A 10992-nucleotide genomic window follows, 5' to 3' on the forward strand; every position below is an offset into this window, starting at 1 on the left:
ACATTTTGTTAATCCCAAAGTGTTCCCTCTTCCACTTCAAGCTATCTGGTCCGTAGCTATACTCTGAGGATACCTATCGACCTTTCTCCCAAGTGTTAGGAGAATTAGCTGAAAGTCCCGCTGGAGTTGACAGTGACTCGCAGGATTGCCTTTAGCAGCTTAATACAGGCTGGCAGAGGTATTGGCTGCTGTTGAACAATAATGCTACTGTGGCATACAACAAAGCTGGTTTAAGACTTGCAGTATGTTGCACTGTGACAGCATCCAGCTTTGTGAGTGTGTTCAGTGTTGGATTCTGCTGTACATAATTATTAAAAAGAAAAAAGTTCCTCATAATTGAAGCTCAAGTGGTGCATAAAGCACATATTACTGATTTGGTATCACATCTGAGGGATTACAAATGGGTGTAGCAGACTTGATGTGGAACTCAAGAATGCTGGGTAGAGAAACTCCAACAGATGGCTTTAGCAGGCAAACTGCAGTAACACAGGTGAAAGTTTGACTGAGCCGCCGCTGCTAATGCTGACAAGCCTGCTGAGAGAAGAACCCCAGAGAGCTGGCAGGGGCAGCTTTGAAAGAATGTGACAGAAAATCAGGTTGTAAAGTGGGAAGGTGCTTGTGAGAAAGCCCCTTACTGCACTGCAGTGGTTGGGCTGAGATAACAGAGTAGCTGTGTCAGCCTTCAGCTCTTTTCACAGCTAACCACTCAAGTTTTAGTGCACCGTTGTTTAGGTCTCCAGTGAAATACAGTAAAAGAAGTACATGTGTGCTCGTTTGTTTTAATGATTTAATGTGCTGTTTGGGACAAAAAAAATTATTGTTGGCTTACAAGGATGCTGGGGAGGGACCCTTCATCAGGGACTGTAGCGGTAGGACAAGGGGTAATGAGTTCAAACTTAAACAGGGGAAGTTTAGATTAGATATAAGGAAGAAGTTCTTTACAGTGAGGGTGGTGAGGCACTGGAATGGGTTGCCCAGGGAGGTTGTGGATGCTCCGTCCCTGGCGGTGTTCAAGGCAAGGTTGGACAGAGCCTTGGGCCACATGGTTTAGTGCGAGGTGTCCCTGCCCATGGCAGGGGGGTTGGAACTAGATGATCTTAAGGCCCTTTCCAACCTAAACTGTCCTATGAGTCTGTGGTTTCTGTACCGGTAGGAATCTGGTAGCGGGAGTGCAGTAACACTCACAGATCTATAAAAGCAAATCTACACCAGAGACCCCAGCCTGTCCGTCTCGGTAAACGCCGGCAGCTGGCGCCGGGCAGCTGCTACATACGGCGATGCCGGACATGCCCCTGGTCCGCTCCCCCGCCATAGTCAGCCCCGGCGCCGGCGCCGGCGCCGGCCCGCTCGGTCGCGCTCACGCTGTCCGCCGCGCCCTAAGCGTGTCCCTTCCGCGCTCGCCGTCGCCCCCGCAGCCAATGAGCAGCGGCGCGGCGGGGCGGGCGGGAGCGGTGGCGCGGCGGGGCGGGCGATGGAGGACGTGTGCGCCAGGTTCGTGTCGCAGAAGATCAGCAAGACCCGGTGGCGGCCGCTGCCCGCCGCCGCCCTGCAGCCCCCGGACCTCTTCGCCACCGGCTCCTGGGACAACGAGGTAGCGAGCCCGCGGGCGCGGCGCGGGTTCCCGCCGGGGCGTGGGACCGCCTCAGCACCCGCCGCTTCCTGTGGGAGAGCAAACAGCCCCGGGTAAACCTGGTGGTGGTGTTTCCGTACAGGATAACAGGATCTCCGTCTGGTCTGTGGGAGACCTTGGAAATGCGGGCCTTAACGGGGAATACCAAGGAGAACCTCAGCTGCTGTGTGACATCAGGCACAACGGGGATGTTATGGACATGCAGGTAAAGCAGCTGCGCTGAAAACATCTGTGTTTTTTAAGGCTTTGTCATTTAGGAAGAATAAAGTAATAGGGAGTTGTCAAAATGCTGAGATTGACCAAAAAAAAAAACCAAACATGTTACAAAGTAGGGCAAAACCAACTAGTATCAGTTTGTGGGTTTGGCTTTTCTATTTACTATATTTACCAGTAATTTAGGTTACCTTGAAATCAAAATTATCATCTTGGTACTGACATCAAGTAATAGCATGCTTATTATCTCTCTTTAGTTTTTGGATCAAGAGAGAATTGTGGTAGCTTCATCAACAGGAACCGTAACTGTATTCCGTCATCATCAAAATAACCAGGTAAGTAACCTGCACTGGCGTTAAGCTGCTATTCTGAGTGATACAGGTTGCTTTGATCTTAACATAAGATTTCTCAAAATGACTGCAAGAAACATCTGCATACCAAAATTATTGATTTATTCTTTTTTTAAATCTGTTAGAAAAAGCTTTGGTTTTATACACACAAGGAAAGGAAAAAGCATTTTGCACACACACTACATAAATCAGATTCCAGAGCCAGCTAGACTGGGATGGCTGCTTGTATGCATCTGCAACCAAATAGTCCATTCACTGAAAACATACTTTCAGAGTTTAGAGTGTTTTGGGGGTGTGGGTGTTAATGGACTTGTACCTGCCTTATTAGAGTTTTTGTGTTCTTGAACTAAACGACTCATGTTGAATTTCTCTCATGAGTGTCCTGTGAGGAAAGATAGGGAAACTCCCTAGTCTTTTGCTTTGATTACAAACCACTGCAAATAAATGCGTAATGACTTTATAAATTCACAACGACACAATAAAGACTAATCTCTGCTAATAGTTTGATGTACTACCTAAAATAAACTGAATTCCTTGCAGTCTAACTTTGACCTTGTATTTTTTAAAGGCCTTGGTTCTTTTCCCTTGTCCTGGGGAGAGATTGAAGGACTTAATGTCTTAGTGAAAGGCATTTCAGAGTTCATAAATCATGTTCTTTCTGATTTCTAGCTTATATGAAAAAGGGGTTCAGAGAAGAAATAATCAAAGATTCATTGAAAATTTGTGTGCTCAAGAGTTGAGGACAATTTAGATCTCTCACTCTTACTTGTGTAGGAGAGTCTCACTCCTGTGAGGTAGTGTGGCTTTCCTGGGGCTTGTTTCTGATTTCCTGAGTGTTCTGGAAGCTTTGGTCTATCAGGGTCATTATTTAACAGCAGAACTTCATGTCTGGTTACTATTTAGACTTTATCTGCCAACCAGCAGTGGGAGAAAGCCCATTATCATGTGGATCAAGACACATCTTGTGGTGGAGCAGCATGTACCGGAGTCATCTGCAACAAACCAGAAATTGTCACTGTTGGAGAAGATGGTAGAATAAACCTCTTCAGAGTTGACCAAAAGGATGCAGTAAGAACTATAGGTACGTCAAATAACCGTTCAAATTAGAGTGATTTGTTTGGGTTTTAGCTTCTCAAATGATAACAGAAAAAGAAGGAAAAAGGTCAGTTAGGAATTGCATTAAATATTCAAGCTGAATATGTTTGCTCCAGGTTATTCCTGTATTCCTCCAGATTTCAGATACTTGAAGTATATTTCAGATGTATTTCCATATTAATTCAGGTATTTGCAAGTTAATGTTTTAACAGATAGAGAAGTTTCAAGGCTGATAATCTCTGTAGGCTTCTGTTTCATCTAGAATTGTTAAATGCTATGACAGGATACATGAAATACGGTTAGATTTCAAGATGTTCTGTGTCCCAAGTTCTTCAGAACTGGAGGTCAGTGAAGTGGTTGTTTTAATTCACTATTTGTACTAAGATCAACCATCGTGATGTCCATATACAAAAATATCTGTCCCTCTGTGTCTAACGGGAACACCAAGGACCAGACACCCCCATTTGTGCCCCATTCTGCCAGATATCATGGCTTACAGTGATCGTTTCTCCCCCAGTGAAAAAGCTCCCTATTTCCTAGAGTAATAGATTAAATGATGGAGTAAGATGTTTCTGAAAGGTGTCAAAACTTGGTTATTCCCAACTCTTCTGCCATGCTGGTATCGTGGAAATAGGATACAAGTTTGTAGCATCTGTTGGAAATGAAACTTAAAAGCAGAACTAATTTAAAGGCCAGTAACACCATGTTTGATAGTGGCATTATTAAACCAGGACCTTCCCCCTGAAACTTCAGTCTGACACACAGCACCTGTGTTTCTCCTCGAGCAATACCTTTCCTCCAGCGGGTGAAAGGATTCACACAGTGATAAGCCAATTAAGGGAGGAAGCTCTCTGGGATTTCTAGAGGGAATACTGGTGTGTGCATGGCCGTATATACACACACAAGATAAATCCTATTAAGTGCATACAGTCCTTTACTGAAGCTCCTTGAGAAGCCTTTCCATGCTTTAAAAAAAAACCGTAGGGCATGAGGCAGATTTTACCAGCACATGCACACAAACCACAGTAACCTCCCCTTTGAGGGGCGACAACATGAACTAGCTTAAAAGGATTATTTTTAATTTTTTTCTTATATACAGATACTAACACAGTGTTCTGGTACAAGTTAGAGGTAGAATGTTTTGCTGACTCACAGGAAGCAGATGCCACACAAAAAATGGGTATTTTTCTCCGAGCAATTGCTGAGATGCTTACATACAGATTGGATAATGCGCAGGACGCACGTTGTTCATTTCCATAGTGCTCACTTGATAGCACTGTGTGAAAATGCTTGCTCTGTAGTGGCAGCATCAGCCAGCGTTAGCTGCAGTAAGACTCTGCGTTGAGATTTGCTGGCACTTAAGAAATCTTGTGTGAATTAACTGAGGAATGTCCTTTTGGAAATGGGAAGGGAAATGTTAAAATAGGAATTAAAATAGGACCTGGTAAGTGAAGCTTAGCAGGAGTTACGTGAAAGGGCCTAGCATAAATTCTTTGACTAGAGACTGACAGCAAAACTTGGAGAGGGAAGCGAGAACATCTTGGAAGATGCGTTCAGGTTCTTCAGCATGGAGCTGTATAGTGTAAGCAATTCTTGCTGCTGGTTCCCAAATCAATGACGTCTTGACAATTCCTAGGTGCTGAGCTGAACCCTCAGCATGTTTTCCCATGAAGATAGAACTCTTGTACCTCATGAAATATTTGTAAAGGAGTAACTTGCTAATTTTGTTATTGTTTAATGGATTTAGTAGTATAATACAAAGTTGACATGTTTGTAGTCAATCATGGCAGGAAAAAATCTTCCAAGTTAGAGATGATGTAAAAATCTTTTGGAGCCGTAAGGAGGCATGACTGCTAAATCACTGTTGATATTCTGTTACAAGATTCTAAAACCTTTAGAGCTTCAGTGTTCAGTAATATAACATTTCTCTTTGAAGGTGTTCTGGTGGTTTTCTTCCCCTCGGCTTTTATTTAAATAATAGGCAGAAAAGAAAACTTGGTTCAAATATCTGTAACCAGGCATCAGTGTAACTTGTCTGTCTCAATATCAGAAAAGATTTCCATCTTTTGCAGCCAAAAATTCACCTGTGTTTTCAGTATGGGCTTACACAAAGAATTTTAAAATACTTGAGGTGAAAGTAGGCTTAACAGTGTTACCATCCTAATCCAGGTGAAAAGTTTATACATAATAACAGAATGAAAATACAAGAAAAAGGCATCTCTGTTCTCTCCTAAAGCCTTAAAAGTTTCACCTCATGCTGTAAAGCGTTTGACATTGTAAATTACTGTGTCCAAAAGAAGCACTGGACTAAAGGACCTGAAAAAAAAAAAGCTTTGCTATTTAGTTATTAACAAGCACAGCATAATTCTGGTTTGGCTTTAGGGATAGGGATGGATATCACATTGACAGTTCTTGGGAATGGTCTAAAGACAGCTGGTAAATACAAAAGCTTCTGTATGCAACTGCTTCATGTTCTCAGCCAGAGCTCCTGTTTCTTGTATTCAAAAGAACTGCATTCTGAAAAGCTCCACAGCTTGCCTCCTGTCAGTAGATGCAGAGCATATAAAGAAAACTCTTACGAAAACCATGTAAATTGGAACTATAGAAAGAAATCTTATTGATTTAAAAAGTAGTTCTGTAACCACTGGAGCTGATTAAACATAGCTTCTTCCAGATTTGTCTCAGTCATGTTTAGTATGGGAAGCAAGTGCTCTGTTTTCACAGGGTACCCTTTACCCTTGTAAGACTTAAAATTCACACGGCACTGGTCTGTCTCTCCCTGAAGATGTAGAGAGGTGGTATCCATGATTGAGAAGGTATGTTTCCATTTTCTAAAAGGAGTTATTTGGTCATAATTAAATGGAGACTAGCATTCCGTAGGTTTACCTGAATGCTTTCCTCATCTCTCTTGCAGACAATGCAGACAGCAGTACGCTCCATGCTGTGACCTTCCTCCGCACAACTGAGATCTTGACAGTAAATTCAATTGGCCAGTTAAAAATATGGGACCTCAGACAGCAAAGAAATGAGCCATCTCAAATATTTTCTTTGTAAGACCTTCATTTTTTATTTATTTTTTTACATATTTACTGAGAAGCTTGTGCTAGTTTATATAATCTCATGTAAATCTTTCCTGATACCTTCTTGACAATGGGGTGATAAATGACTGATATTTTCAAAAACAAGTTTTTTAGCTTCTTTGGTATTTAAATAATCAAAAGCAGACTCTGCTTAATGGCTGAATTACTGTTGTGGCTAAGCATTGTACTTAAGTGGTCTGCTTCATGATTTAACTCTTAAAAGATTATTGCACCTGTACACATGCTCTTTTTTTAAGGAGGGAGAGGGGGAACCCCAAAACCAAACCCAAGCTAAAACTCTTTCTCTAATTAAATACATTCTGCTTCTGTTTCTTTCCAGGCCTAATATAAAGTTTCTGGCATTTGAAATGTATTTGAATGATAACTTTGCCTTGTAAGGTATTGTGAGAAAACAAACTGAGCTAGATTCAAATCCTCCTGTCTGTGAAATAATTGCCATTGCTGTTAATAGGCAGTGGTTTAGGTACCTGGGTTTTTTTGTGCCCTTAGTAACTCTTAATGTATGTTGTGAAACTGCAAGCGCAACATGAATTTCACAATGATCTTCTTATTATTGTAGGTACACTTATATCTGTGTGCAAGGTTTTCCCACTCCCGTATACCCGTCAGGTGCCGTGTAGATGCCCGTATACCCTAGGGCACAGAACCTGATGCTCGTCCAGCTCCATGTTATTGCCATACCTCTAGTTTCCAGTAGATGTCATGCGGCTTCAGCCTGTAGTGACCAGATGCTACAGGAATTGAAGCTGCAGTCAGTACCATTACCTTCTTTGTAAACGCTCCTAGGGATTAGGAAGGAGAAAATAGAAGCTGCATAAAGAATTCATGCTTGGGTTGATTTGTTTTTGTCCTTCTTCTCCTTTGCAGGGCAGGAGACCGAGTTCCACTGCACTGCGTGGACAGGCATCCCAATCAGCAGCATATTGTGGCCACAGGGGGCCAGGATGGGATGCTGAGTATATGGGACATCAGGCAGGGTACGATGCCAGTGTCCCTGCTGAATGCTCATGAAGCAGAAAGTAAGTATCTGAAATGGAGGGGGCAGAAGGTGGCACTTTAGAGAAATTTCTAATTTCAGTAAAAAATTAGGTGGTGTAGCTACAACGGAAAACAATCACGTTGTTGCTACTTAATGGGTTTCCATCCAGTTGCCTTCAGTTTGTTCTTTCTCTGTGTATGAGACTGTTCTTATCTAAACTAAAACTAGACTTCATAAGCAGTTCTTTAATGAGTCATTAGATGCATTTCATCAGAATAGCTATGTTTCTAGAAGAATAGGTATATAAGTAGTTACAGAAATTGATGCTGTGGTATGCAGGTATAGATAGCAAAGCAAGAATGCAGTTACCAGCAAACTTGAAACACGAGGAAGGAGGGGAAACTGAAAATGGTACAGCCCCATCTGGTGTCTCCACAATGCTGAAACAGCTCACCGGCCTCCTAACTATATGAGCAAGATAGCAATTAATTTTGTGCTAGAAATTTCTTGACTTGATGCCACAATTATATTTAAGGAGTAAAAATATTTCTTGGTGTTAAAGTTTTACTGACTTAAATATCTTTTCCATAGTTGTGGTATTTAGACACAAAACAGTAATGTCTGTGCTGAGAAGGAATGCAATGCTGGGTGCAGATTTAAACTTAGCAGTAGGGAGGACTGCATGAGAAAGTATTCAGAATGCCTGAATTCAGAGAAGATTTTAACCTTTAACAATTTTCACAGGACTGAAAATGCAGCAAATAGTCTTTCTTGGTTGGTTGGTTGGGTTTTTTTATCTCCTGGGGGAAGGAGGAGAAAACTGCTGTAACTAACTATGGACGGGGTTTTGGGTGTCCTACCCACACATTTAAGAATGGAAGGTTGTGGTGAGGGCCTGGGTTCCTATAAGTGCATGTCCATGTCATACTAGTGCCCTGAGCGAAGTACTTGATACTTGTTCTGAAGTGGTTTTGTTTGATGTTTGGTTGATACTTCCAGTGTGGGAAGTTCACTTCCATCCCTCCAACCCCGATCACTTATTTACGTGTTCTGAAGATGGATCTCTTTGGCACTGGGATACTTCCACAGACATATCTGAAAAACCATCTTTTCTTCATCAAGGTAAGGATGCTTGAAGTCAGCCTGCACTCAGTTTGTCAGCTGGCCACATGAAGTCGATACTCTCGCATGACCCAATTAATAACACAATCCTAATACTGAAAATTAAAAGCTGGTTTCTTTCCTTAGAAAGAAAGCCCTGATAGGCACTTCAGGAAAACTGCTAGTAAGACTTGCAGTTGTGTGAGGTTTTTGTGGTCTGCTTTGGGTTTTTTTTTTTTGTTTGTTTCTGGGGTTTTTTTAACGTGTTATAATCTGTCCAATGTGTGAAGAGGCATGTCTGGTATTTCAAAGATGGATCATGTTCACTTAAAAGTCATCTGTATATAGAAAAGACATGAAGGCAGCCTAAATAACACATTACTGTCAGAGCCTCTGAGGGAGGCACACCAATGTTATAATACCAAAATAATTGATGTGTTAATAAGATGGTAGAATTATGAATTTACTATTCAAGGTCATAATTGGAACTATCAAAGAATGAAACTGGATCCCTTTGTATAGTGGCAGGATTTTAATTAAAGATACTTAATAGAAACGCTATGTAAAGATAGACTTAATAGAAACACATTTTCACATTCTAGTCACAGAGACTGCTTAATTGCTGCTTCAGCCTGTAAACAGTGGGGAAACTTTCAGATGTCATCTGCTGCCTTTGGCCTCCAAGTTGCCATTCAACACTTGGTTCTATGTAGGGAAACAGTAGGATAACTGACTCAAGATTCGCTCTGCATATTTTCAGGTATATTAAATATAAACCCCTTTTAGCAGCACTTCAGCCACTTGCTGATTTTATGCTGAATGATAGTTCTCAAACTGGAAGACTTCAGTTTGAACGTAAAATAATATGTGGAAAAAATTCAAAGTCAAATCCAGGTGTATCACTTGCTGCAGATTAAGAAGGGAGAAGAGATGGTAGGGAGTGTTACTAAAGCAAAGCTGATGCCCCAGATAGAGCAAAACACTGTGTAAACAGACTTTTGGGCTTGGGTCTGTTCTTGCTTTGGTCTCTGGCTGGAAAAACTCTTGGACACTTCCACTGTTCAGCGACATGAGTTCACAGCTGTTCTGACCTGTTTGTCTGAACTGAGGACAGAGCTGGTAGCAAGTTTCTGCAATCACTTCAAGTACTTCATGGGGTTTTTTTAAGCTGTTTTTTCTTCGTTTACCAAAGAGACAGCAACATCTGCTAACTAATCTGAAAACTGACTTAAATGTAAAATATTCCCATTATGTCTGTCCCATACCTACTATGTTTCTCCAGATTCTGAGAATGTATAAACTCAATTGGAACTTACTTCCCTGTCTTTCCTCTTTCAGGAGGAAGAAGTACTGCCTATTTTTCCCACAATACCATTAACCAGTCTGTTGTAAGTGCCTGGCTAAGCAACGATCCTACCAAAGACCGCATGGAAATCACCAACCTAGTTCCAAATCAGACCTTGTCTGTGAATAGTCTAGATATTTTAGGACCATGCCTAGTATACGGTACTGATGCAGAGGCTATCTATGTGAACAGACAACTTTTTGCATGAAACAACTGAAGTGCCCCTTTGAAGTACTGACCCCCTGGAACTACTGGGGAATGCCAGGTTCATTCTTAATGATACTCATTAGTCTGTTAGCAGCGCGTGGGGGAGAGGCAGGCCAGGTACTGCACAGGAAATGTAAGGTACCTCGGATTCTGCCGGCTCTCGCTCATTACTGATGCTCCAGGATGGGTAACTTATATGTAAACTTGTCGTCATTTCTTCCCTGGTGCCTGTTTGATTTTGGAAAGCAGGAAGGTAATCACTAGAGCAAGTTACTTGCTGTAAACCGATGTCCATAATACACACGCATGCATACAAAGTGAAGAAAGGGTAAACCCCTGATTTTTGATACAAAAATTATCTTTTTTTTCCCTGGTAAAGATATTTTTCAAATATTATTTCTACGGTCAGGCTATGGGGTTCTTTGAAATTCTTTTTATGTCACCTGAGATTTTTTTTAAGCTGATTTTTTAATCTATTTAGGGGAACATAACTTTTTCTGTCAGTTCATGAGAATTGGAAAGCTGTTAAAGCTGTGAAATGTGAAAGGTTCTGTAGGAATCTTAGCATTTTAGAAACGTTAATTTGGGTTATTTACAGCTTCATCCTGGATGCTGCATGTTAAAACTTGACCTTGATAACATGCTGGTAACTCCCTCAACAGAAACGTGGGTTTTATAGCTATGAGGTCATAACTGATGGATGTGTTGGCTGTGATTTCGGGAGTGAGAATAACACTTTCTAAACTTGAGACATGGTCTGCCACAGTCAACGTTTCACATCTGGTCAGTTGCAATGGTTGAGAAGTTAAATTTTATGATGAGTGTGGTACCTGTTTTGTTGCAGAGAACCCTTTCTCTTTTTAATAAAGAGTTTTACGCAAGAATACTGGTGTGGCTTCCTAAACTGGGATAGATGTACTTACAGTCATCTTTGCAGGAGGGTAAATAACCATAAGTTATTTGGACTGATC

At 41.5% G+C, this 10992-nt stretch overlaps 1 protein-coding gene and 1 long non-coding RNA gene across 2 annotated transcripts; one reads left to right on the forward strand and one right to left on the reverse strand.

Annotated features, from left to right (window-relative positions):
• The first annotated feature begins 1423 nt into the window (after nt 1–1423).
• NUP43 (nucleoporin 43) lies at nt 1424–10905 on the forward strand. The gene is made up of 8 exons (XM_030500014.1): nt 1424–1591; nt 1713–1835; nt 2101–2178; nt 3097–3274; nt 6203–6338; nt 7257–7408; nt 8368–8490; nt 9808–10905. Exons 1-8 carry the CDS (start codon nt 1472–1474, stop codon nt 10020–10022), a joined length of 1125 nt encoding a protein of 374 aa, XP_030355874.1. The 5' UTR covers nt 1424–1471; the 3' UTR covers nt 10023–10905.
• On the reverse strand, nt 8748–10241 carry LOC115613930. The gene is made up of 2 exons (XR_003993572.1): nt 10164–10241; nt 8748–9174 (listed from the first exon to the last, which is right to left on the reverse strand). It is a non-coding gene; the product is annotated as an uncharacterized LOC115613930 (long non-coding RNA).
• Nucleotides 10906–10992: the final 87 nt, after the last annotated feature.

Source organism: Strigops habroptila, chromosome 10 (assembly GCF_004027225.2).
Source record: "Strigops habroptila isolate Jane chromosome 10, bStrHab1.2.pri, whole genome shotgun sequence".
NCBI classification, from domain to species: domain Eukaryota; kingdom Metazoa; phylum Chordata; class Aves; order Psittaciformes; family Psittacidae; genus Strigops; species Strigops habroptila.